The 27,586-nt window shown below is 44.8% G+C and overlaps 1 protein-coding gene across 1 annotated transcript in view; it reads left to right on the top strand.

Moving 5' to 3' along the window:
• Positions 1-15,902: 15,902 nt before the first annotated feature.
• CLIC5 (chloride intracellular channel 5) overlaps positions 15,903-27,586 on the top strand; it is a gene marked incomplete at both ends in the record, with an annotated part of 103,681 nt that continues 91,997 nt past the window's right edge. The window contains one exon of the mRNA XM_079713171.1: positions 15,903-15,965. Coding sequence (XP_079569297.1) covers positions 15,903-15,965 — 63 coding nt within the window. The remainder of the gene's footprint in view (positions 15,966-27,586) is intronic.

Raw genomic sequence — 27,586 nt, 5'->3', positions numbered from 1 at the left:
GCCCATTTTTAAGATGCTCCCTGAGTGATTCAGGAACGGACTGTCCTAGGAAACTCTGCTGGCCCCACGCCCTTCTTGAAAGGCTGGCTTTTGTGCTATTTATGGCCATCAACCTGCATTGTCCTTTGTAAATGCAGATGTGACGGGACTGAGCCATTGGCTAATTTCCTCTGTGCTGCCTGCAGATGTACGAACAAGGGCAGTGGGAGGGTCTCCAGATGAAAATAGGATCTTCCGAGTGTGAGGATGTCTGTGGGGGACGAGGGTCCTGAATCCAGGGCAAGTCCGTAGAAGAGGGAATTGGCTTCCCAAAGACAAACGTGATTGACTTTGCAGCAGTGGGGGACCCACATCGCCCGAGGAAGCTCTGACAGTCTCCTGACATGCCTGAAAAAAATTTTTCCAGCAACATACAAAGCAAAAATTGTAAAAAGTGAAAATAAAAAATTTCTCCCTCCCTCATCCCACTGTTCTGAAATAATCACTAGAGTTTTGTGTATAGCCTTCCAAACAATATGTGTAATTGTGTAGAATGACATGTATTTTACAAAAACAAAATAAACAAACAAAATAAAGGCATGCACTTTTCCACAATTTGTTATCCTTTTTTATTTAACAATATATCCTGGATATCTTTCTATGTCTTTCCTGTGATAGCCTTCATTATGTGGACGCACCAAAATGTACTCAGTCTCCTTCTGGTGGACATTTAGTTCACTTCCAATTTTTCCTTATTTCAAACAATGATGCAGTGAACATCTTTGAATCTACACTCTTTGCTCACGTAAGAATTTCCTATCAGCGGACCTGTTGGGTCTTCATATGACCCAAATTTGTCTTCAAATTTGATGGATAACAGGCCCTCCAAAAAGAGGTACCAATTTACACTCCCTACCCATATTGCATATTTACCCACAATTTTTATCATGAATCTTTAAAAATTTTTACGAACTAAATAAGTGAGAAAAATTGTTCATTGGTGCAATTTCAGTTTCTTAGCTAAGTGGTATGCCTTTTCATTAACATGACTAATATTAATTAGTCCACGACTTCCTGTTTTTGCGAACTAACTGTTCATATCTTTTACCCAGAGTCAAGGCTCACCTTTGTGTTTTCACACATCGTGTTTTCTTATTTTCACTATGGCATCTGTTGGCAAAGAGTGAATAGTCTTGTGTTGGAAAGAGTAAATGTCATGGAGAGGCTGAGGGGCAAGGCAGCCATTTCCCAATTAATCAAGATATCAGAACCACCAACTCAGTATTAAAAAGCACTGCTTATATTATTTAGTGTGTAAGACCTTTAAGAACTGGAGTAACATCTTATATTCTGCAAAGAACAGGAAGAAAATAGGACCTTAATAAGGATTTGTTGAACAAATGAGTAGATGTGGACAGATAGAGCCAAACATATACCATGTGTTGGGCATGAGGGGAAACAAAGATAAGAAACATCACCCTGCTTTCTCAAAGCTTGAAAATTTGTTGGGGCTGTCGATGTGTAAAGTGATGAGTACAATACAAAACGTGGTTAAAGTAAAGGGATGAGTAGATGCCTCCTGTACTCGAAGATCTTAGCTCTAGAGGGCAACAGATACATAAACAAATAATTTCAATGTAGTGGAACAAGAAGAGACATTTGCGTAATGGGTTATGGAAGCATGAGTTTAAGGATGAGAAAGAGTTTGCTGGGTGAGGAAACGTGCAAAAGTATCTCAAGGAAAGGGAACAAAAACACAGAGATAGGAAACAGCAGGGTGTGTATATAGGAAATCAACTGTCATAGGCTTCCCAGAATCTTTAGGGCCTGAAGCCAGATGAGTCCAGTTGGGCAGGCAGGTCACAACCTGTCACATCATGGTCCACACTGAGCCACTGGAGTTTTGAGCAAGGGCTGATGTGACCCAATGTGCTTTTTTAAAAAATTGTTATTTATATTGGAGTATATTTGATTTACAGTGTTATGTTAGTTTCACGTGTATAGCAAGGTGGTTTAGTTATACATATATCTATTCTTTCTCAGTTTCTTTTCTCATAGGTTATTACAGAGTACTGAGTAGAGTTCTCTATGCTTTACAGTAAGTCCTGGTTGATTATCTATTGTATATGTAGTTATAAGAGGTTAATGCCAACCTCCTAATTTAACCCTCCCCCACCTTTCCCCTTTGGTAACCTTAAGTTTGTTTTCTGAGTCTGTTTCTATTTTGTAAATAAGTTCATTTGTATCATTTTTTTAGATTCCACATATAAGTGACATCATATGATATTTGTCTTTGTCTGACTTACTTCACTTAGTATGATAATCTCTAGGTCCATCGACGTTGCTGCAAATGGTGTTATTTCATTCTTTTTTATGGCTGAGTAGTAACCCGTTGTATCTGTGTACCACATCTTCTTCATCCATTCCTCTGTCAACGGACATTTAGGTTTGTAGATGGCTTACTCTGGCCACCGGGTGGAGGGTGGACTTAAGGGCAAGATGAGTGGCTGAGGTGGAGGGCAGTTAGGAATGTTCTATGACTGTTTAGGCAGGAGGCAATGCAGCCGTGTCAATGCAAATGGAAAGTGGAGAGATTTGAGAGTAGGGACTTGGTGACTAATTGGATTTGGGATGATGGAGGAATCAAACAAAAATATGGGCTTGGTTTCTGGTTTGGGTGACTGGATAGATGATGATGTCACTGGCAGGGAAAGAAAATACAGGATAAGGAGAGGATTATTTGTGTGGTATTTTGGAAATGTTGACTTTGAGGAAACTGGGATACCCATGGGATTTACACAGCACAGTTATATATTAGCATGAGGCTCTCAGGGACGAGATAAAGGCTAACAGCTAAGATCTGGGAATGAATGAAGGAACTCCAGATGGCCTTGGATTTCACAGCATAAGCCTCATTCATAACTCACTCATAACCAGACATCACTCCCAGAAGTTCATTGTCCCCTGATGGCCCATCACACTGCAGATCTGAAATGAATTTGGGCCTAGATCCTTGAAGCTTTTTGATCTCTAACACGAGCAGAGGAAGCCCAGCAGTGCATTCTTTGCTGTTGAATGAGTATGAGCTGCTCATAGATCCTTGTTCAAGTTTCCTTCCCCAGAGCTCAATTCCACAGCCCAACAATAGTTTGCTTGTGGTGAAAGGAAAATTGGGGTTCTCTTTTTTTGTGAGAAGATGTGCTCCCCTGAATAACAAGATTGGGATTGGGTGGCCCTCACCTGTCACGATCTCAGCATGAATTAGTTTCTTGTTTACTATTTGCTAGTTTGAATGACCAAGAGCCTGGCTTCAGGGGAGACTCTGTATAGGATAAAGACATCAGAGTACATCAGAGAGTTCCAGAGGCCAGTGCTGGCTCTGCTGCTCTCCAGCACAGGGAATTTGGATGAGTTATTTTACCTCTCTGAATCTGAGTTTTCTGATCTTGTTAAAATGGGGATAATAAGAACAATACCTGTTCTCCTACTTTTCATGACTGCTGGTATGATACAATGAGAAATATTTTTGGAGGACCCATGCAAACATTCTTATTGTCTGAAGATGCCCGGCAGAAAGCCTGCACTGACCAGGCCTCCATCAGCAGTCATCAGAGGAACTCCAAGAACTACACTCATTCGTTTGCTCCTTTATCAACCCATTTACTCAACAAATGCCAGTCAAGTACCTCCTCTGTGTGAGGCTCTGTGCTCACTGCTAGTGAAAAAGAGAATGAATGCCATGAAAAGACATGGAGGAGCCTTAAATGCATAAGGCTCAGTGAAAGAAGCCCGTCTTCAAAGGCTACATATTGCATGATTCCAACTATATGACATTCTGGGAAATGCAAAATGATGGAGACAGTGAAAACATCAGTGGTTCCCAGAGGCTAGGGGAAGAGAGGGATGAATCGGTGGAGTACGGAGGATGTTTAGGGCAGTGAGACGACTCTGTAAGATACTGCAATGGTGGATGCATGTCATCCATCATACACTGGTCAAAACCAATGGAATATATAACCTCAGGAGTGCACCCTAATGTCAGTGTGGGCTTTGGGTGATAACGACGGTCAGTGTAGCGTCTCTGATTGTAACAAATGCACTGATCTGGTGCAGGATGCTGATCGTGGGGAAGCTGTGCAAGAGTGGGGACAGGGTGTTCACGGAAACTCTGTACTCACTGCTCAATTTTTTAGTAAACCTAGAGACAAACAGAGAGAGAGAGAATGGATGCTGTATGCCTTTTAGGCCCCTACAGCTTACTAGAGGAGAGAGGAACATAAACAGATCTTCAGACATCGATAAACGGGAGTAAGTCCTGCACGCATACAGTGCAAGCAAGCGCCTTCCTTTTTTGTTGTTCTGATATTTTGTCTTCATTTGTGACAGGTGCATGCAGAGGGTCAGTAATATTTATCATTCAGAGAGGACCCCCTTCAGCCTTATTTACTGCAGGGCGAGCAGCTTCAAAGAGATAGGGGTGAGGGGTGCTGAGTGGAGAACATCCACTAGGCTGGGTGCACAGCAGCCCTACAACCAGAGGGAAGGAACAGAAGAGTTGGCCTTGTCTGATGAACTCAGCCAGACCACTTTGGCGTGGCTGTTTTGCATCCCTCTGCCCTTTAATTTGATGACTTCCTGTGGGGAGCCGGGTGTGGAGAGGAAGGCAGAGCTTAGGTCAGCGTTTGTCCCTTTGGGCCTTAAACATTGGGAGGCTCCATTAAGGGCATTAAGTCTGGTGTCTAGTGATGCAATTACCCTGTGCTATGTGGACGGAAGATCAGTGACTGAGTCCATATTCAGCTCTATTCATTTGGGGGCTTAACTTTATGACTGAGAAAAAGTGACAACGGTTGGGTTTACAAGATTCCAAAAGAGCAAGGTAAAAAAGAATTAGTTCCACTGTAATTGAATGAGTTTCAATCCATTTTTTAAACATAAAGTCACTTAGATAAAATATCAGCCTTTGGAAGTGGGTTTACCATCCCACCCACCCCCCTCCCCCGTCGATGTCCTAGCCTGGTCTAGATGCAGCCAATGAACCAAACCAAGTGAGAGAGATCTTGAGGTGAAAAACAGATATTGCAAAGGAGTCTTAGACTAATGTCTACCTTTTGTATGGGGGTGCATTGCAAACTTTTCCAAAGTGTATTTAACTGAGGAAATTACGCATCATTACAGAGCAATACAGAAAGTGTATTGGCTGCAAACTCAATATACATTCAGTGGAGCTGTCATTATTTCTTCAGGCTGGAACTTTTTCATTGAATGAAAACCTCCAGGCAGATTTTCTCCAACAATTCCAATAATGTACTGAAATTACAAAGGTGGTATAACGTAACGAAATAAGAAAAGGTGAAAATGTGACCCCGCAAAGTCACATAGGGATATCATGGAAGATTTCAAGCTAGACTTTCAGTTCTTCAACGTAAAATGCTTTGTTCTATCTACCTCAGGGGCCCTCACTCATGCTGTTCCTTTCTCTCTTCCCTTCAGTCTTCAAGTGACTGGCCCCTTTTTATCATTCAGATCTGGGCTTCAATGTCACCTCCCCTGAGAGGTCTTCCTCAGGAACACCCTACAAAGGAGGTTCCCTCATTCCTCACTGTGACTCTTTAGCATTGTAATCCAGATTCCCAGATAATATTGAGCAATTTTATAACTATACATCTATTTATTTGTTTACATGTTTGTTCTATCTCCTGCAATGAATTGCAAGACCCACCAGGCAAGGGCCATGCACAATGGTTTTTTTTCCCCAAGGTACATCCAGTGTTTCCAAGAGTATTTGGTATATAATAGGTACTCAGTAGATAAAGGAATGTGAAAGTAACACTGGCCATGGAAGTCTCAGTGGAAGAGGACTCATTCATGAGGCAGCTGGTATAGTTTCAAGTGCTATCTGGTTACAAAAATGTAGGTAATGAGCATCTTTTCTCAATACTATCAGATCTATTTTGATTCTGTGTTCCTAAAACCACATTGTATCTACTCAACTAGAAGGGCTGAGGAATGGGAGCACCCCCCCTACCACACACACACACACACACACACACACACACACACACACACACACTTATTTCAGGCACTGTGAGTTCCTTGGGACAGTGGCTGGATCTTATTCATAAATTTATCCCTAGCATTGAGCATAGTGCCTGGCACAGAACAGCTGACCATGTTTGCTGAATTTAACCAAAGTGAGGTATTTGAAGTGCTTTCTGCCTTCTCCCTGGAAGAAGAAAACTGAAGCAATTCAAGGTAATATTCTCTGATTTTTCTGTCCAAGCTTTGTGGGAGTAGGGTTAATCTTCCTGGCAGCTTGTAAAAGATTGCACAGTTGGTGAAAATATATGACAAAAATAGAATCAAATCTTCCTCCTTGAATATAGATTAAAGAGAACCACTTATTACTGTGCTGAAGAAATAAATTTCTTCTGTATCTGCCTGGCTATGACCAGGTAATAATGCACAGAAATGTAATGTTCTATTTCTCTGGGTTCCTAAAGTAGAGAGAGAGAGAGATACAAGGAAATATATGGAAAGGAAGAAAGACTCAAATACAGATATGTTCCTAGAATTCTAAGAGAGGAACAGACTTATACTGCTGCTCCCACTTTTAGGATAGATTATTTAAAAAATAATAATAACAATTCAGTTAGATCAATTCTGCCCATTTCCAAGAAGGAACTTGTAATTTTCTAAATAATATACTATGCCTGTCAGGAAATAATTTCTTATGTAGCTTAAAGAGCTGATACGATGGCAGGCAGACAGTCAGATAAAGATAAAGGATGAAGGCCATCAAGCATGGTCAGGGTAATTACAGGGTACAAATTCCACTCTTCACCTGGGAGCATTGCTTTTTGAATGTTCCAGTAGCTGATCTTGAGCTTTCACTTCCAAACCGGGTGTTTACTTCCTTTCTCTCTCTCTGTCTCTCTTTCTCTCACTTTTCTACGAATTTAAATATAATAATAAAATAATATTAAATAGTGCTTATTTATTGAGGTCATTAAAAGTAGACACTAGGGAGTCAAACAGACCCGATTCAAACCCCAGCTCTAGAGCTCTGTGGTTAGCTATGCTTACTGACTAATTTGTGTGTGTCAGTTTCCTCATCTGCGAAATAGAGTATTGTTAGTAGCTACCTTGTGTGTAGGGTTGAAGTGAGGGATTAAGTGAGAAACTGCCTGTGAAATGCAATGCTGCCTTATATACATTTTGGGGAAAAGAGCTCTTTTGTCTTTTGTTTACGGGTCAGTCAGTATGTTGGCTGCTTTATGTATATTCATAAATAGAATTATTTAAACTTTACATAAACTTGAGGCAAGGTACAGTTATCCCCATTTTACAGATAAAGAAACTGAGACTTAGAGGGGTTGGATGACTAGGTTACAGGGCTAGAAAACGGCAGGAGCCAAGTCTTCAATTTGGAGCTTCAGGATCTAAGCCCGGTGTTCTTTTCACTGTATTGCAAGACATTCAAAAAAAATCAATTCCTGGAGACATTGTTTTATGAATTTGTTATTTTATTCTGTAGCTATCTATGATCACCTTCAATCTACACATAGGACTTTTCTCTGTAACTTTGTCAATTTCTGAACATATTTTTATTTTCATCTTATATCTTAGCTTATGAGCCTGAGAAGACTACATAGTGTTTTTATGAGGACTAGACCTTTAAAAGTAATACTTTTTATTCATCTCAGGATGTGGCCTCTTTTTTAAAGTGCATCATTCTGTTGCTGAGATCTTATTTCTGTCATATGGACCATCTCTTGCCCATGACCCTCTTTAGTCTATGCAGGTTCTAACTGCTATGGATATAAATCTCTAGTTGCAAACATCAGAAAACCCAACTGAAGATGGTCTGAGCCAAAAAGAAATTTTACTGACCATCAGGATAGGAAATTCTAGGCACAAAGAGGTCCAGTCCCTCACAGAACATGGTCTTCCTCTCTCCAACTCTTGGCCCTTGTTTTCTCTCTGTTGGCTTTACTCTCAGTGAGACTCCATCTTAGCTGTGACAAGATAGTGCAAGCAGCTCCAGGATCATATCCTAGTTTCTCCGTAAGTCCAGCAGAAGGAAAAATTGTCTCAAAAAATTCTCTCTTTTCTGACAAAATTCCCAGAATTGGATCTCATTGGATCCAAGTTGATCATGTGTCCATTTTGAACAAATCACTGTGCTCAGAGGGATTCAGAGGCTCCCACTGGCCAACACGAGTCACCTACCCTCCCCTGAAACTCCACTTGAAGCTAACAGGCTGTGAATGGAGGAGGTGTAGAATCTTAAGGAAAATTAGGGGCCCCTTTAACAAAAAGAATGGATTCTAGTTGTCAATCATTATAACAACACCTAACTTTTCCTTTCAGAACTGTAATCTGTTTGGTAATGGACATTTGCCCACTTCCCTCAAAACATTCTATATTCTGCTCCCACTTGTATAGATGCTGACTTTCCATCCCCAGTGTCCCTCACCTTGCTTCTTCTCCAACCCTCACTCTCTTTAACAGCACACCCTTTTTTGAGTTATTAAAGGCTGTCTCTGGTCAATTGGCAAAATGAACCTGTTGGCCAAAATAAAATCAGATGTGTGGGTAAGAGTAATATGGGTCAACAGTTGTTTTGGAATTTTGTTACATGTATTTACCTTGGACCAAGGTTTTTTAAGTGCATTTGTGTAATAGTTGTGTTTTTTTTTTTTTTGCACTACGCGGGCTTCTCACTGTTGTGGCCTCCCCGTTGCGGAGCACAGGCTCCGGACGCACAGGCTCAGTGGCCATGGCTCACGGGCCCAGCCGCTCCGCGGTACGTGGGATCTTCCCGGACCGGGGCACGAACCTGTGTCCCCTGCATCGGCAGGCGGACTCCCAACGACTGCGCCACCAGGGAAGCCCAATAGTTGTGTTTTTATGTGATCTTGCTGTGACTGAAGTATGAGCTTTGCCATTAAGTGAGGACAATCACCAGAGTAGTAAACCCTGTCAAAAATGCATGGTGATGCATTAGAACATGACCTGAGATCACTTTTCTCTTGCCTTTTGTCTCCTGGGGTTTTCCTTTCTCTAGGGGCTGGGTATTTTTTATTTTTTATTTTTTAAAATTTTATTTATTTATTTATTTATTTATTTTTTGCGGTACGCGGGCCTCTCACTGTTGTGGCCTCTCCCATTGCGGAGCACAGGCTCCGGACGCGCAGGCTCAGCGGCCATGGCTCACGGGTCCAGCCCCTCCGCGGCATGTGGGATCTTCCCAGACCGGGGCACGAACCCGTGTCCCCTGCATTGGCAGGTGGACTCTCAACCACTGCACCACCAGGGAAGCCCATTTTTTATTTTTGATGTGCTACTTCTTGGTCCCGATTTCTTTTTTCAGCTTATCTCTGGGTGTCTCTTAGGGTTCCAGAGTCCCCAAATCCAGTCACTCCTTATCTAAGACCAGCCATTCACTGATCCTACCAATTCAATAAGCAATTTCTAAATCTCTATCAGCATCTCAACCTCGTCCAGCCACATCCTACTTCACATACACAGTAAATCTTGGTGGTTATGAAAATAGGCTTTAATGATGGAGAGACTTGGGTCAGAATACCAGCTGTGTTATTTATACTTATCTATGTGACCTTGGGCAAGTTACTTAACCTCTTTAAGTCTTAGCTTCCTCATTTGCAAAATGAGACTAATGGTACCTGCCTTGGGTTATTATGAAGATGAAGCAAGCTAATAAGAGATTCAGAGTTCCCACACATGGTGGCCTCTTAGTAAATATTAACTATTATTTTTGTTACAGAATGCTTTCCTATGTTTCAGTTCAAAGCTAGAATACTTGTAAAGACTTCACACTGTAATGTCCATTTCACTAATATCAGCCTTTGAGAGATATGAGTACAGAAGTCCAAGAGGAAGAAGAGGCTGTGAATAAAATAGGTGCCAGTTATCTATTTATTAACTGATTCCATCAACCATTATTTAATGAGCATGTACACTGTACTGGGAATATTATCAGTTTGTTTGCAAGTTTATAGCCAGGGGCCATTACATTCTGTGGGTTGTGCCAAAGAGACATAAAACTAGATTCCTCTCCTCAAGGAGCTTTCACTCTTGTGAGAAAGACATGACTCAATCCATGAAGGAATTCCATGAAGAAATAATGCAGGAGCTAAATCTGCTCATTGTCAGGAAGTGATATGCACACTGCATGTTCTCAGAGGGTTCTAGAAAGAGCATGGCATCCCCAAAACTCTAGTGGAGTAATGAGTGAATCAGTGGGATGAGTGACAGTTGTTGACAAGGACTCTTGGCTTCAGTCCAGGCTACTCCCTGGCCTCTCCCTTTGCTGAGCACAAGTAGGCAGATTGCTGCGAGGACAAAGATCACTGGCGATGTTGAGGACGTCCAAGAGCACATTAGTTTATGAAGGAATAGAATTAGCAACCCACCCCATGCTCCTCAGGGCCCGACCTGTGACCTCGTGCAGGTGGAAGCACTCATCTCTCTGTGTCTACCCTCACTTGATCCTCCTACAGAGACACAATATGACTGCTGCTTCTGCAGCTGTCATCAAAATCTGCCAGTCTCCTCAGCTTGAACCTGAAACCCTTGAGCTTCTCCAAGAGATCCTCTGCAGAGAATGTAAGGGTTGAACAAACCTGATTCCTATATAAATAGCTCCCTTGGGCAGAATGAGCGGATTCAACTAAATGCCATTAGGTACATAAAAGTTAGAGCCTATAACTAAATGATATACTCTGGTACTGTGTAAGGGGAACATTTTTGGAAAATTTCCTTATAAGGATCATCATTGTTTCATGATAATATATTCTTTTTCGCTTGTAAATATAGCTAGAAGTTTATTAATTTTATTGATGCTTTACAAGAACCAGTTTCTGCTTTCATTGATCTTCTCCATTGTTTTATCTTTCTTTCAATTTCATTAATTTCTGTGCTTATATTTATTATTTTGCTCCTTCTTCTTGCTTTGTGTTTAGCTGGCTATTCTTTTTCTAATTTTTTTAAGGTGGAAGCTCAGATTATTGATTTGAGACCTTTATTCTTTCCTAAAAAGAACACTTTACGTATAAACTTCTTCCTAGGTGCTGCATTAGCTGCATCTCACAAATTTCGGTATGTTCTATGTTCATCTGTATTTAGTTCAAAATATTTTCTAATTATCGTTGAGGCCTCTTTGTTAGCAAGTGAATTTCTTAAACTGTATTGCTTAATTGCCAAACATCTAGGGGTTTTCCATATATCTTTATTATTGGTCTAATTGATTCTGTTATGGTCAGAGAATATATGTTATATGATTTCATTCTTTTAAAATAATAAGGTTTATTGTGTAACCCAGAATATGGTCTATTTTGGTCTATTTTGGTGAATGTTCCGTGTGTCTATTTTGGTGAATGTTCTGTGTGTACTTGCAAATAGTGTGTATTCTGTTGTTTGGGTGGGATATTGTATAAATGTTTATTAGATCAAATTGTTTGATAGTATTACTTATGTCTTCTATACTCTTGCTGATTTGTCTTCTTGTGCTATTAATTTCTAACAAAGGAGTGCTGTAGTCTCCAAATGTAATTGCATATTTGCCTTTTTCTTCTTTCAGTTCTATCACTTTTGCTTCATGTATGTTGTAGCTCTGTTATTAGGTACATACACATTTAGGGTTGTTATAGCTTCTTGATGAGTTGACTCTTTTATCATTATGTAATACCCGTCTCTTTATTCATGATGATTTCCTTTTTCTGGAGTCTATTTTGTTTGGTGTTAATATGGTGACTAGTTTTCTTTTGATTAGCATTTGCATGGCATTTTTCCCCATCTTTTTACTTTATCTATATCATTATGTTTGAAGTGAGATTCTGTAATGTGCCATTTTATTATTAGTTTTCTGTTTGCTCTCTTTTTCCCCCTTTTAGATTATTTGAATATTTCTTGTCATTACATTTTAATTTACATATTGGGTTTTTTAAACTATATCTCTTTGTGTAACTTTTATAGCTGTTGTTTAGGAGTGGTTACCATATACATACCTAACTTTTCTCGATCTGCTTAGAGTTCATAGGTCACCACTTCAAGTAAAGTATAGAAACATTACAGCTATACAAATTCCTTTGCCTTCACCCTTTAAGTCATATCATTAAATCTGAATATATTGAAAATCCAATCACATATGTTATAATTTCTTATTTCAACGATCATACAAAAATATGGGTGTTGCACAGATGTACATGTCATCCTTTCATTGGGGCAATTCTAATCTTTGCCGTATTGTTCTAATTTTAGTATATGTGCTGCTAAAGTGAGCATTGAATATGTTTTTGAAGTGCTTTCCTAATAAGGATTTATCCAAAACTTGCAACAAGTTTGTGAAACTATGATTATTAGAAGTACAGTCTATATGATCAGGGAAGTGTTTTTCTCTGAAGAAAGCTAGAATTGCTTAACCAATTATGCTTTGACATGAAAGGGTACAAAATGAGGTCTTTTTTATCATGAACTAAAATAGAATGTGGAATTAAAAACTAGAAATATGCACAGAAATATTTTATAACCAAAGAAGAAATTTTTTTTTTGCAAAATGAAAGTTTATACGATCAAAACTATCAGTTATCTGCAAAGATGTCCAAATGGGAGGTATTATCTAGAAATTAAAAGGGAACTGTTCTTTTTTTCAGTAAGTGGTAGATCTTTGGAGAAGATGAAATAAAAGCTAACTCTGCTAGGTTTGGGATTAGGGAAAGTAGAGGTCATACCACACATTGTTTAGCTCATAGCCAAGAAAATAATCACATGTGTAAAGCATCTTTTATTCAAAAAAAAAAAAAAAACTCTCAAAGGCACTTTAGCATATAATTTTATTTACCTCTTTCACATTGCTATTGTGAATATTGTCCACTGTCCAGAGCAGGAAAGTGATGAGTCTGTGTGGCATGCAGGGAACGTAACAGTCTCCCTCCGTAACCTTGTCCTTCCCAGAGTATGCGGTCATTGGCTTGGAATGTACAGCTATGAAGGTGACTGCTTCTCTAAAGGCTTTGGTGATGTAAGCCCGAAACCAAGGAGGAGGCGAGCAATTAAGCCTCACCTTGATGAAGCTATAGTGTACCATGAGGGCTGCACGTTAGGCTTGGTGACTGTTTTCTTCAGTGAATAGGAGACATTTGCACTTGGAGTTTATGGGGAAACAGCCTGCCATAAAGGGCGGTCAGGATACCTTGCCATTTTATCTGCCTGTCAGATGCCTATTTAGGAAGGTTCACCTGTAGTGCCTTCTGCTCTATGAGGTCTTTCTTTCCGGCCACTCCAACTGTGATGAATAATCTCTCTACATGCTGACTTATGTAGCCCCTCCATCTGCCATGTGTGGCAGCCTTAGTCTTCTTCTCATGGGACTATTCTCCTGAAATAGATTTTAATCTACATTAAGACCAGGGCAGTGCCTTTGTTTCCCCAAAGTGCCTTACCCAGTGTGCCTGAAGTTTGAGAGAGGCAGTTAGTAGAGTGGTTAAAAGCATGGGCTTAGGGCTTCCCTGATGGCGCAGTGGTTGAGAGTCTGCCTGCCGATGCAGGGGACACGGGTTCGTGCCCCGATCCGGGAAGATCCCACATGTGGCGGAGCGGCTGGGCCCGTGAGCCATGGCCGCTGAGCCTGTGCGTCTGGAGCCTGTGCTCTGCAACGGGAGAGGCCACAACAGTGAGAGGCCCGCGTACCGCAAAAAAAAAAAAAAAAAAAAAAAAAAAATAGCATGGGCTTAGTCTGTCTGAGTTCAAATCCTGATTCCACCATTTCCTAGCTGAATGACTAGGGGCAAGTTACTTAAATAACTCTATGCCTCACTTTCCCCACTTGTAAAATTGGGATACTAACACTATCTGTAAAGATTAAATAAGTTAAGACATGTAGAGTGCTTAGCATTTTTTTGCCTGGTACCTAATAAGTACTGTTACTTATTTTTATTAAGTGATTAATTCTTTTTCTTAGAAAGCTGTGGAACAAATATATATTTGTAAGGCAAGAAAGACCACAGACAAGAGCAGCTAAAGAGAAGGCAAAGAACACAAATTGAAGTTGACCAGATTCCAGGTGCAAAAGACTTAGCACCTGTTTTTAAAAGAAATGGAGGGTGGGAATGTAAATTGGTACAGCCACTTCGGAAAACTATCTGGCAATGTTTTTTTTTTTCTTTGTGATACGCGGGCCTCTCACTGTTGTGGCCTCTCCCGTTGCGGAGCACAAGCTCCGGACGCGCAGGCCCAGCGGCCATGGCTCACGGGCCTAGCTGCTCCGTGGCATGTGGGATCTTCCCGGACTGGGGCACGAACCCGTGTCCCCTGCATCGGCAGGTGGACTCTCAACCACTGAGCCACCAGGGAAGCCCCATGGCAATGTTTATTCAAGAACATTCTAATACTCTAGAACCAAGCAATTCCATTCCTGAGTATATAGCCAACAGAGAAGTGTCCACGTATCGTGAAAGGATTTTTATAGAATGTTCATAGCAGCCCCATGGTAGTCATTAACTGGAAACTATGCAAATGTCCATCAACAAAAGAATGGATAAATAAATTACGGCAATAAAAATGGGTGGTTTGGAACTACACACAGCAGAATGGATGAATCTCACCAACGTACTGGTGAGCAAAGGAAGCCAGACACGGAGGAGTATATACTACGTTTATTATAAGATTCCAGGCAAAACTACCCTGTGCTGTTACAAGTCTCACCCCAGGTGGGTGAGAGCCATGGAGAGGGAGGAGAGCTAGAGAGATCAGAATGAGCTTCTGGGCAGCTGGCTAACATTTTACATCGTCATCTGGTGCTGGTTTCATGGATGGGTTCAGCTTGTGAAAACTTATCTAACTGTCCACTTACAATATATGCATTTTTCCCCATGCGTGTATTATCCTTTACTAAACAAACAAACAAACAAAAAACAAACCAAAAAAAAAGAGGGAGAGAGAAAAGAAGTAAAATAAGAATAGAAAAGAAAAAAGAAGGGAATGCAAAAGACAAAATGAAAGAAAGAGGAAGAAAACCAGCCCAGAAGGTTAAAGGACAGGATCTTGGATCTGGCTGCACCTGACTGGGCTAGCACACCTCTCTCTCTACCTTACACATCACCCCCTGCCCATCCCTGCCTCCCCCTGCCCCCAACCCTACTCTATTGATCCAGCACGAGGATGGTGAATGCATGGTTTTCAGGGTCCTTCCGTTCTCTTCCGCGCTACCCGCAGCCCCTCCCCACTCTGAGCATCCCTAAGGCAAGAAGGGGCTTTCCTCGTGGGTATCGCTGCTAGGAGAGTAACTTGGAGGAGCTGATGCTTCGTTAATGAACGTAAAGCTTAAAGCCATCTTCCCTTTCTCTCTCTTCTCTTCTCTTCTCTTCTCTCATCCTCTCCACCCCCCCACTCCCATCCCCTTTTACCTTTCCCAGGGCATCCTCCTACCCGGGTGGCGGTGCCGCCCGGCCGGTCTGCGCGCGCCCCGCAGGGCCTGGGGTGCGGGCGGGGGCCCCGCTCGCGGGGAGCCCCTCCCGCCCGCCCGGGCTGACCCCGCCCCGCGGCGCCGGCTATTTTGGGCGCGGGCGGCGACCGCGGGATCGCTGCCGGGCGCGGATCCGGTGACACCTCTCAGCGCGCGGCACTTGTTGCTCTCAGGACCTGCCGGCCATCCCTGAGTCCACCTTTCTCCCTCGCCGCCCCCTGTCCCCTCCTGGCTTCTCTCCTTTCCGTGCGATCGCCCGGGACACCGATCTCTCAGGCACCGCTGTCACCGGCTGGAGAAATAGATTAAAGGAAATAAACTCTCTCCGCAGGGGGCCCAGCCGGGCAGCAGCAGCGGCAGGAGCTGGAGCGCTGGCCCGGGCGCCGCAGAGGTGGCGCCTCCCCGGCCCGGGACGCTGGCCCCGGACGCCGACGGCATGACGGACGCGGCGACAGCTAACGGGGACGACAGGGACCCCGAGATCGAACTCTTCGTGAAGGTAGGTCGGCGTCCCGCCGCCGCAGCACCTGCCGCGCCTCCAGCCAGGCTCGCGGCTCACGTGCCCGGGCGCCGAGCGCTCTGGGACGCGGACCTTCCCCAGGGAGCACAGCCCAGCCCTGACGGTCCCTTGGGTGGCCTTTCTGTTGCTTCGGGGCTCCCTGGAGGGATGGAGTCAGGTGCAGTCTGGCAGGTGGCTGTCTTCTCGGAAAGTCTGCCAGGCAGTTTGTCAAACCCGCCGCAGGACCAGCCGTCACCCTACCCCGGCGCGATTTTGGCCTGTCCTGAAGGGCATCTCCAGGTGCAGGGAGATGGCAGGAACCTGGCTGGACCCCTGAAGCTTTCTTCTAAAATTGGGGGGGGGGGGAGGGGAAGGAAGAGGGAGAAAAGAAAGCATTACTAGTAATATGACCTTTGGCAAAGCAAAAATAACATTTCTTAAAATCCCCCTTTTCTCTTTTACTCAGAGCTATTAAAAGAACAGCAAAAGGAAACAAAGACGTTTTCTTGCTCTGTGACCCGCAAAGCAGAAACCAAACACTACACTCGCCCACATTATTGTAATTGTCATAATTATGCTTCTGCGGGGTTGTAGCAGAAAAGGCTAAGGGTAACCTGGGGCGGACTGGGAGGAAGGGGCATAGGGGAAAAAATTAAATTAAGTTGCCTTGCTCCCTGGGCAGAAACGGGCTAACATCCAAACCTGCTGCACTTCCTTTGCAACCTGGAGGGGGGAAGGATGGAGGCCGAGGCAGCTTCTCCCGGTCCTCGAGCGTAATAAGAAAGAAACATTTGATAGGTCTTCGTGCAGCAGAAGCCGGGAAACCTGAGGCGCAGGGAAGTTGCCTCCGGGGCGGTGCAGAGTCGCCAGAACTTGGGGGAGGGGGCGTCGGCTGGCTGCCTGAGCGCTGAGACCTTTCACAAAAGGGAAAAAACCCTCAGAATGCAGTTTCCCTAGGCATATACATGTAACTGAGAAGGGAAGAGAACTTGGTGCCTGTCAGGGGCCTCCTGGCTGAATTTAAAAGGCATATATATTCCCCAAGGATGGGGCATATACACGTCTTTTAAATTTGTTTTGGCCAAAGGATCTCTATCTAATACAAACTAATTAAACAAATAGAGTTTCACAGAAAGTATAAGATCTATATGACCTTTTGGTTTTTGGTACCTTTTGACACCTAAAAAATAAGAAACCAGTTGTGGAATTTACACTTGGAAATTGCTCAGTCTCAGTTGGCCCAGCCTACCACGAAGCTTTGTTGGATTTTTTCATTTTGGAGAGTTATTTTTCAAAATTATCCATAGATATTACATTTGTTTTTTAGTGAGACTTACTTTCCTCAACCTGTTTCTCTCCCCCAAAATGAGGCTTCTGTCTCCCTCATTTGGTTTCTGGGACCCCTCTGGGAGGATTTCCAGGCTCTCTGGCAGACCAGGTAATGAAAGAGGTCATGTCCTCCCAGGCTGGGCAGTGTTGGACCCAGGGCCCGGCAGGTCTGCCCTGACCCCCAGCGTCCAAGGCTGCGGTCTAGGGAGTGAATACGGAGAGCTTTTACAGAGCAAGGAGTCTTGCTGTTCTTCTTGAGGAAAGCTATTCTAGGACTTTCTCAGATTCCTTGGGAGCAGGTAGTTTCACGGTGTCAAGTTCCTGAAAGATATTTGAAACACAAATTGACTCTTTTAGAGCCAAAGGAGCCCTTTGCCCCCTCCTAGGTGAGAAGACCATTCTACCTGCGCCTTCTGAATTTCATGTTGGCAGCTTGGAGGGTTTCTCCATTTGTATAGAAAGCTCACTTCGCTGCCCTCAGTGCCTGCAAGAATTCTAAAGTACCTGTGTTGTCATTTGCTTTTTTTTCCCTAAAGGAAAGGAACCCATGAGAGCCAGGCAGACCTTCTTGGTCAGCGCAGAAACCAGAATGATGAGGGAACAAAAAAATCAGATAGGAAAGCTCTTTTGATTCCCCCACCCCCCTTTTGAGCTTCTGGTTAGTAGTTATCATTTACAGGGACAAGTAAAGGCTGACAAAAATTGTGAAAATAAAGACACTGCCCAGGCTTTGAATGGTTTTGTGTTAGAGAAGCAATGTCCTGATTTATAGAATCAGGCATTTCCATAGTTTGCCGTGTCTCTTAGCTGTATGATTCCCATCAGAAGAAAGTCCTTCTCGTTGACGGGGTCAGGTATCTGAGGTAATTTCTGCAGGCCCAGCGGGTTGGTTTCTAGAAAGCCTCCCAGGCAGGCTTGCCTCACCCAGTAAGACTTGTGATGTCATCTTCAACACTTCCATGAAGGGACCCTTGCCGCCAAACCTGGCCTGTCTCCTGGGTGTGTCATTCAAAACCTCCATAATCCAGAGTTTCAAGGACATACGATTCTGTGCCACATCAATTGATAATCATCTGTTACTACTGCCGCTGCTAATAATAATACTAAATGGTAGCGTTTTAGGACTTAGGGAGCGCATTCAAATACCTTATCTCATCAGATCCCCAGCTTCCTTGTTCGGGAGCCTTGGTTCACTCAGGAAAAGTGATGTAAACAAATAAATGTGGCTCCCAGGGACCTCTTGAGACGCGATGCTGTCAGAGCACTTGGCAAGCGGCCGTTTGCTCTCCCTGTAACAACCTCAGGAACTGAGGATGATGATTTGTCCCGTTTTATGGTTGAATAACTCAGGTGCTCAGGGAGCGTATGAGAAATGCCCAGAAGTAGATGGCAGTAAATAGCATTCAGACCCAGTCCTCAGCTAGCAGTTGAGACTCTACATTTCTTACTCTTTTGCAAACACCCATATGTCAGGTCTTGCACCTTCTTTTGCCAAGTCAGGCTTTCAAGCTTTTCCAAGATGATCCTTCCTGGCAACTTACTAGTCCATTCTAACGTGGGCATAAAACGCTGTCAAAGCTCCTGCCCAGCCCTGCTCTGTACTCCAAGTCTCTCCCGTCCAGGGAACATTCTAACAGGGATGTTTAAGAGATCACAGAGGTTTGAGGAGGTCAGCTCTGATTCTCATTTCCCAACTGATGTGGATCGGGAAGAGGAGCCAGAGACCTGGATTCAGATCTTGTCTCTGCCCCTCATTTGTCGAGTGACTCTGAGCAAGTTCAGAGTGTATGAACAAGTGTATGAGTCTCAATACACCCCTCTTAAAACAAGAGGGTGGTTACAAATAAGGTGCCCATATCTTGAATTGTCCAAACCAAGACACTTCTGAGAGAGAAAGGAGGTGCTACCAATGGTTAGGCTGGGACAACAGGTGTCACCGATGTTGTGCAGGATGTGTGGCCACCCTGGTTATGAAAATACCTCCCCCACAGACGGGCTGTGAGGATGCCACAGGAACAAATAGAGGAAAGCATTTTGTAAATTGGAAATTGCCATGAACACATTGACTTCGATAAGGATATGAGTTCCGTGGCAGATACAACCTTTCTTGATCTGCAGGTCCCTGATTTGCCTTAGAGAACAATGGCCTGGCTGATTCCTCACTCGCAGGGCTATTTTGAGAATAAATGAGATCATACACAGCTGGGACTTTGATCACAAAGGGAGGACAACAGGTTAGAGTTGATAGTGGCAGTGAGTGTGGTTTATTGAAAGAAAAAAGAGCACGGAAATAAAAGCAAAACAGAAAGTGATTTGGGAAGACAAACACAGGATGTGCTGCATAGTTAGATCTCCATCTGTATCGACTCCCTCACCCCCAGTCCCACCCCTAGACCCCGGAGGTAGAAAGCCACCCAAGTGAAGTGATGATGGTGCACCAGTTGGCAACAAGTGTCTCTTGGGGCCAAGGCTGTGAGTTTCAACAGAAGCCAGTGGTTCTCAACTTTGGCTACATATTCAAATCATTTGGGGGAGATTTTAAAACTCCTGATGCCAGGCTGCTCCCCAGGTCAATTACAGCAGAGTTTCTGTGGGTGGGACCCAGAAGTGGTATTTTTACCACACCCCCAGGTGACTTCGGCGTGCAGCTCTGGTGGAGAGCCACTGAGTCCTCATCAGAGGCGGGTCCCGAGGCAGTCAGCTTTGCCACAGCTGAACTAGGCGGCCTTGTTAGTGCAGATGAATGTCTAGAACTTCTAACAGCCTCTGGGCATCGTGATCATCCCGATCAGGAGCATTGTTGATAGAGAGCTTGCAGCCAACCGGTGCTCCGGGAACAGATGCTGACGGACTATAAAGCCCTATCTGCAGGACTCCAGAACAATCCGTGCATGGGGTCGGTCTAGTAAATAATCATCAATTCAGCCTGGGGGAAACAGAATGGAGTCCTGCTGTTTGTCTGATGGAAATGGCTAGTCTTTTCATTTACTGAGTGATCCGAAAGTCTCTTGACAGTGGTGCAGGGCACAAGTCAAGACATGGTGACCCGTGGTGTGGTCATCTGACTTCCAGAACAGACAGGATCAAATCTTTTTGTGTTGCCTCTCAGACCCCAGCTGCCCACTGGCTGCCTGGTCACCTGCCCAAGCATGGGTTTATCAGGTTTTGAAGTTCCTTTGATCACATTATGCCACTGTGTTTCTTTCCCACTACCTCCTGGTTTTGATCTTTGGTCAATAATCCAATACACCAATTCCTCTGCCCTGCTGTGTCAGCGAGTGCATCCTTACCTGGTAACACATTCATGGGAGTGCTAATGTCAAAGGGTGACTCATATACGTCCCAGGTTCCCTGGCAGGTGGTGGGAGTGAGGACTGAGGGTCTCAAGATGCTAAAGCCCACAGCCAGTGGTGTCAGGTCCTGCCTCCCTGCCGACTTGCGCTGTTTCTCTGGGTGTTTGGTGGCTCTCTCCACCCAGGGCAAAGAGCCCATCAATTTAGATGGTCAGGTCAAAAGCTTTCCATTCTTGGTTCCTTTTGAGATTCCAGATGCTGGGCCCATGTGAGTGGTGACAGGAGGTATAGTAGAAAAGTGCAGTTTTTGGTATCAGACTGAGGGTCATCTGCTGTGTGAGCTAGGACAGGCTGCTTGACCTCTCTGGGCCCCAGTTTTCTTACCAGTGCAGTACTGATAATGGCAATACCTATTTCCTGGGGTGGGTGTGAGTACTGAATGAGCTGTGTAGAATCTGGGGTCTAAGTAAAGCCTCCTCTGCAGGCCCAGTATAGCCCAAAAAGTGAGAAGCCAAGCCTTTGCCTGTCCCTTCCTTGATGTGTCCCAGAAGTCAGACATTCAGTCCTATGTTCTGCTGCCTCGTTGCTGGAGCCGGGACAAAGGCCGCTGGGAGCCCGAGCACAGGGCAGCTGTCTCTGGATCTGATCGCCTCCCACAGGGCTGCTGCTTCAGAAGCTGGAATCCCCCACAGGCCACTGTTTGAAGTAATGTAACCACAGGGACAGTGTAGATCTCTGACCAATGGGTGGATTCTTCCAACTCAAGGGATGTTGATTCCTCCTGTAGTTGCTCCCACATAGCTCGAGGGGCTGGACCAGGATGCATCAAACCACTGGGGGTGCCCCTCCCCTTTCAGCTCCATGGGGATGATACTTCCGGGGTTTTATCCCCTTCTTGTCACTGGATTCCAGGTGGGGCCTGCCAGGCTCATCCATAGGTGCTACAACTTTGACCCTTCAATGAGGAGAAGGCTCTGGAGTCCAGGTCCCTTAGTTCCAAGAGAACCCCTGGGATCTCTATGCAGATTTTCTCACTTGCTTGCAAACTTCAAGCTCGGCCTAGCCATGGTTACTCTCCTAGAAAACACACACACACATTTACATGTATTATCTATCTGGACTATAGGAAAAACATAATAGACTCTCAATATCTGGTACCTTTAAAATCTGTTACCCAGGAGACATTCTCAGTTGTCTTTTTCATCGAAGCTGGAAGACCAGAAATAGTGAAGATGCGAAGTGTTTAAAGCATGGGCTTCCTGAAGGTGTGTCTCCACCCCGGGGCATCTTAGATCTGACGCTGCTTGTGAGGGGTCAGTTCCAACTACCAAGGAAGTGTCTCTGCCAGCTCCCTGAGTGAGAAGCTACTTTGCACACTCATATATTTATTCAAGGAGTATCTTAGTTCTGAGATGTGAAGGGCTTTAAGGGTAAATAAGATAGATAATCTGCTGTCAGAACTAAAATGAATTCTTTCTGGTAAAAAGAAATGGAGTTTTTAACCTCTAAAACAAAGTCCCCTCTAGCTCTGTTAGCACGGGAAGGTTCTTTGAGTTATGTTTATTGCAGCACTCATGGTGAACAATGGCTAGGCCACTGGCGCACAACCTTTGGGGCATGAAAAAGTCACTGCAAAGCTTTTTCATATGGACTTGCCCAGCCCTGTTCCCAGAGATTCGCATTCAGGAGGTGAGGGTGAGTCCCAGGCATCTACCCCTGGGTGATCCTGGGATTCATCCAAGATTGAGAACCACTGGCCTAGATCATGGATAAATAGGGTTGAACCTACCCAGTGGAGGATCCAAAGGGCAAGAGAAAGTCGACTCCCCGCTGGAAGCGTGCATTTCTTGGGATGGAGGAGGCTGAGGCAAATATGCTTATTAGCATGAATCACCCTAGATTGACCCTAAATAAACCAGAAAAGGGAGGAAAGGAATGCTTTTGACCTTTCTTTTACACTTGCTTTTCTTCCTTTGTAATTTTTTTATGATATAGGAGTGACAAGTAATTTAAAAAGCTGGGCATGAAGGAAATAGTAGTCAGATAAGAAATGTAGGGCGTTAAGAGATTAAAAACAATCCATCAATCAGTTAACCAATTAACAAACATGTTTATGGAGCCACCTACTCTGTGCCAGGCTCAGTGAAAGCTGAAATCAGGGAGGGGAGATCAAAGAAGATGGGGTCTCAGCAGCCCATGAACTTGCAGCTGAAGAGTAAAAATGCCAACATCAAGCCCCGTGAGTGGTAGGAAATGAAATGAGGGGAGCCGATGAAGGGACCCATGTGGCTCAAATGAGGTCTCCAGGTCTAGTCTGCGGGGAGGTGGGGCCTGATTTGTGCTCTGAAGAGTGATGAGAGTCACTAGGAGTGGGCAACCATGTCAGGTCCAGAAACAGTATGGAGACGAGGATGTGCGGGGCCCAGTGGGTCTACAAGGTTGGCTGAAGGGAGTGGTATATGGAGGGCCACAGTTGGAAATAAGATAGAAACATAGCAGTGGGAAGGGGTTTTGAATGGCAGGTAAGTGGGTTTTGCCCCCTGGTAAGTAATGGGAAGTTACCAGAGGGTTCTACCCAGGGTAGGAGCTTGATCTGGTCCCTGCTTCGTTAGAATGGTTCCTGTGCTATTTTGCACGATGTGGTGGGAAGATTAATGAATTAAAAGCAAGAAAACCTGGATTCCAGGTCTGGCTTTGCTACATAGTGGTGGTGTGGCTTTCTTTAAGGCCAAGCTTCCTCTTCTGTAAGATGGGCTCCACAATCATAAAATCATAGAATTTCTGATTGGGAAAAGCCTCTTAGAAGTCATCTGAGCTGACCCCCTCTTGTCAGATAAATTCACAGTCTAACATTTCCGGTTACCTGCTCTGTGGGTTTGAGGAAGAGAAGCGAGATGACACGTGAGCTGCTGCTGTTTTTGCCTTTGCTCTTATGACTGTGTTCACGGGGATTATGAAGAAGGAGAGCCTTGCAGCAGAGGCCGGGGAGGAGGCTCCTCCAGTGTTTGCTGCGGGGAGGCCACCCTGAGCCCAAGCTGGGGCTGAAAGGAGGGGCCTGCTGGGGAGGAGTGATGTGGGTACAGAATGAGCACAGGCCTTGGAAGAAGCCTGTGCAAACACAGGAGGGAGGCCCAAGTCTAGATTCATGGTCAGTTCACCTCTGGAGAGACTGGTTTCCAGGTCTGGAATGGTGATGCAATTGATGGGCTTGACCACTATTGTCCAAGCTGTTGTAAATGGATTGAGTCTAGATGAATGAATTGAGCTTCAGCGTTATGGTTCCTTTTTAACTGGAAACCCTACGGATCTAGAATAGAAATAGAGCCGCGAGGAAGGGAGTTGTTGGTAATGAGACTAATCTTCTGGTTTTAGAACTGTTCTGTTTGAGGTGATGGCAGACTAGTTGAGGGCAGATGGCCATTGGAGTGCTTCAAAACCAGAGCTAACAATGAGATAAAGGTCAGGCTAGGGGTGTGGATTTGAACTTGTGTTACCTTCCTACCACCGTTGAAGGCATGGGTTCGGACAAGGGAGCTTGGAGAAGGGGTAAAGAGGTAAGGACTGTGCTTTAGGAAATGTCCATTTCCTAAATGAGGAATGAGGCCCAGGAGGATTTAGCAAAGGTGATGAAGAAGCAGAGCGGTAGGAAACAAACATGATGTCCCAGACAGAGGAAACCATCGTATGGACGATGGCTTGTAGAGGCAAGAAGTGTCAGGAAGCGTCTAGAAGAACTAAGCATTCTACTGTTCTTTGGCAAAGCGTGTGAAGGGATGCGGGGAAGGCAGACAGATATATAAGTCTGGGTCGGATCGTGAGGCAAACTGAGCAATTTGGGCTTTTATTTAAAATGCAGAAGATCCCATGTGTTACCTCCTGCTTGTGGGGCAATTATATTTTAAAAGCGAGGAAGGTACTTAATAATCTGAACGTGGTGCGCCTGGCCCCTTTGTATCTAAGGAGAGGTATTCTGAAGTGGAGTTCATCACACTGTGTCTTGGGTGACCCCCAGGCTGTGGTGTGTAGAAGTTTGGTGCTGGTTACCCTATACCCTATACCAACCTCTACGGAGCTCAAGGTGATGTTTTCCACTTCAGTTTATCATTATTCTAGGGTAAGCGGGGAAGACTCAAGTATCAGACTGGAGATAACACAAAAGGTGAAGGAGGGGAGGGTTTGTAGTGAATGGACGCCAACTGCAAACCCATTACCTAGAACGCAGAGGAAGTGAAAACCACGTCCCAGTTACTGTTGCTTAAAAACTCAGTTTGGGAGGTTGGCATGACAGCAGATAAAGACTTCTTGACTCAGCCCAAGGCTCTTCTCCCCTCACTGCCCACCTGTGTTTGACAGGGAGCAGAGACCCAGGAAACACAGCAGGTAGGTGGTTGCAGGGAGGGGCAATCTCACCTGCCTTTTATTCATTTTCACATTTGGATTCTGTGGCGTTTTGTAGTTATATCATAAAATCTAGCATCCACTCTGTCTTTGTTTTTTTGCCTTGGAAACCAAAGGAGCCATATGTCTGTGGTCCTTTATCACAAATGCCTCAGATTTTTCCTGTGGAGATAAAGGGTTCTGAGCAGGGCTGGACCACAGGGCTTTCGGGAGAGAAGGATGCCACGTGCGGAAGGTTACATGACCTCTTCTCCTTGGAGTACTTTAGGAGCACATCAGAGGTGTTATCTGTCTGGTGGGATTATTATAAGGGTCAAATAAAGTCAGAAACATGAACTCCTTTCATAAACTAGAGTTTTCATTGTTTAAGTGTAGGGCATTGTATTGGTCAGTATGCACCCATCACCTTGTTCCCACAATAGCTCAGTGGAGGGTTTGGTGAACGATCTTCCTTCTTCTGGCTCCATCTGCCCTGTGGTCCTGCCACTCCCTAAGGCTGCCAAGTCCTCTGCTGGACTGTGCATTCGACCAGCACAGGGGGAAGGATGGAGCATCATGGGGAAGAGGTGGAGGACCACATGGAAAGTGTGCATGGTCCCTGCCTGAAAGTGGCCAAGTCACTTCTAGCCTCTTTCCATAGTCCAGAACTCAAGTGTCATTGAGCTGTGTTTTCAGGAAAAGCGGAAGCAGGTTTGACAAACAACAAACCAGTCTCTACCGTAGAAATGATTTATTTCCTTGTTTCCTACCACTGTGTCATCTCATCACTCCCTAGGACGGCATCCTGCCAACAGCCTCTCTCTTCTTCTGTCTGCCATGTTTGATACCATGAGCTTAATCTTCCTGGAATACTCGCTTTGTCGTAGCCACTCCTCTACCTGCTAGATCAAGTTCCCCTGCTTCTACCTGACATTGAGGACACTCTAACCAGGCCTGCATTCCCTTTCCCAGCCTGATTTCCTATACTCCCTTAAAACGGTTCCTTATGTGTCCGTACAGTTTCGGAAGCATTTTCAAGTCTCATCTGATTTTATCCTCACACAGTCCCTTGGAGGAAGGAAGAGGTTTAATCCTCAGGACAGACAAGATGACTTTCTGGGGCCTGTTCTTTGGTTTCTTCTGCACAAGCTGAGGGAGAAACCTGGAGATCCTGACCCCAGACCTGAGTGATCTCAACCAGCACAGGGTGTCCCAGCCTCGCATGATCACACGATCTACCTGGGACGCTTTACAAATGCCGGCACACACTTATGAGTCAGAGTCTTGTGGGGAGGAGGTCCCAGGCATCTGTAATTAACTAGTGCCCCAGGGATTCTGATGCACAGTCCATTATGGGAACACTGCCCATGACTTAACAAGGGCCCATGTGGATACCCTGAACCCAGAGAAGTGAGTCTAACAGTGGGAATGTGAAGGACCGTGACACGCACTGGAGAGAAATCTGAGGGGCAGCGGGTCTTCCAGCTGCTCCCAGGTCACCTCAATGTACATTATATTCCAATCCTCTTAAATATTGACCCTTGACTTTAGAACCTGCTCCATGGCCTTTGGAGTTAAAAAACAGTCATGGGCTTGTGTTTTCTGCACAGCTGTTCACCCCTATCCCCGGAATATAATGTGCTTGAAGTGGAAAATGTCGGGAATTGATGGGTGGGGGGGATGTCAGGGGAAATAAGGTGAGATAAACAGAGGGGAGCTGACTTGACTTATGAAGTAGAAAAATCAACCCTCATTCCCCAGTCCTCTTTGGTCCCATGAGTGTCTCTGCACTTTCAGAAGTCAGAGAATACGTTTGGAAACTGAATAATAATAACCATGGCTCTGTGCTGTTCTGAATGCCTTGCTTATTTAGCTCCTTGAATTCTATGGGTGGGTCCTATTATTACTCCCAAGTTACAGATGAGGAAAGTGAAGCTCAGAGAGACCAAGTCTACTGTCCAAGGCCACAGAGCTAGGACACGGTAGAGCTAGGCTTTGGCCCCCATCCCCAGGCAATGGGATCTGTGCTCTCTGCTTTCTCATTGCACCCAGACCCTCCCAGCTGTGTGAAGAGAAAGTTGTCGTGCTGAGTCAAGAGACATTTTTTTAAATGGCCAGCTAGAGGGGGGTGCCCAAGGCTTCACCTTTCCTTAGTTCTCCATAGGTGACAACAAATAGTCCAAGGCCAAGTCAGATCGCTACACTTAGGCAGACCAGGCGATGACCAGACATGGAAGGTAGAGCCACCTAGAGACCCACCTGTTCTCAAGTCTTCTTCCTATTTCCCTACCACTGTCCATCAATTCCCACACTTTGATGTCAATCAGTTCCCACCCTTTGCTCAACCTCTTTGCTTTAAGGCCCGTCCCCCAGAGGTCCTTTTTAAAACGTGAGTGTTACCCAGGATGGGCTATACCTGGACACTGTAGCCCCTGCTGCCACGTTCGTTGGCTGGGATTGCTTTATCAGGTCAGGATGCAGGAGGAAGAGGATCCGAAGGAGGGGCAGAGAGAGACGAGGAGAACAGCTTGTGTACTGAGCTTGCTATCTTTCAGACCAGGAGTAGAGGTCATGTTTGCTGTGCGATCTGGGGGTAGCTACCCAGAGCAGACCCCATCCCCT

The sequence above is a fragment of the Hyperoodon ampullatus genome (assembly GCF_949752795.1).
Source record: "Hyperoodon ampullatus genome assembly, chromosome: 10".
Classification (NCBI taxonomy): Eukaryota; Metazoa; Chordata; class Mammalia; order Artiodactyla; family Ziphiidae; genus Hyperoodon; species Hyperoodon ampullatus.
The sequence above is the reverse complement of the archived record's forward strand: the minus strand, read 5'-3'. Positions and strand labels throughout refer to the sequence as shown.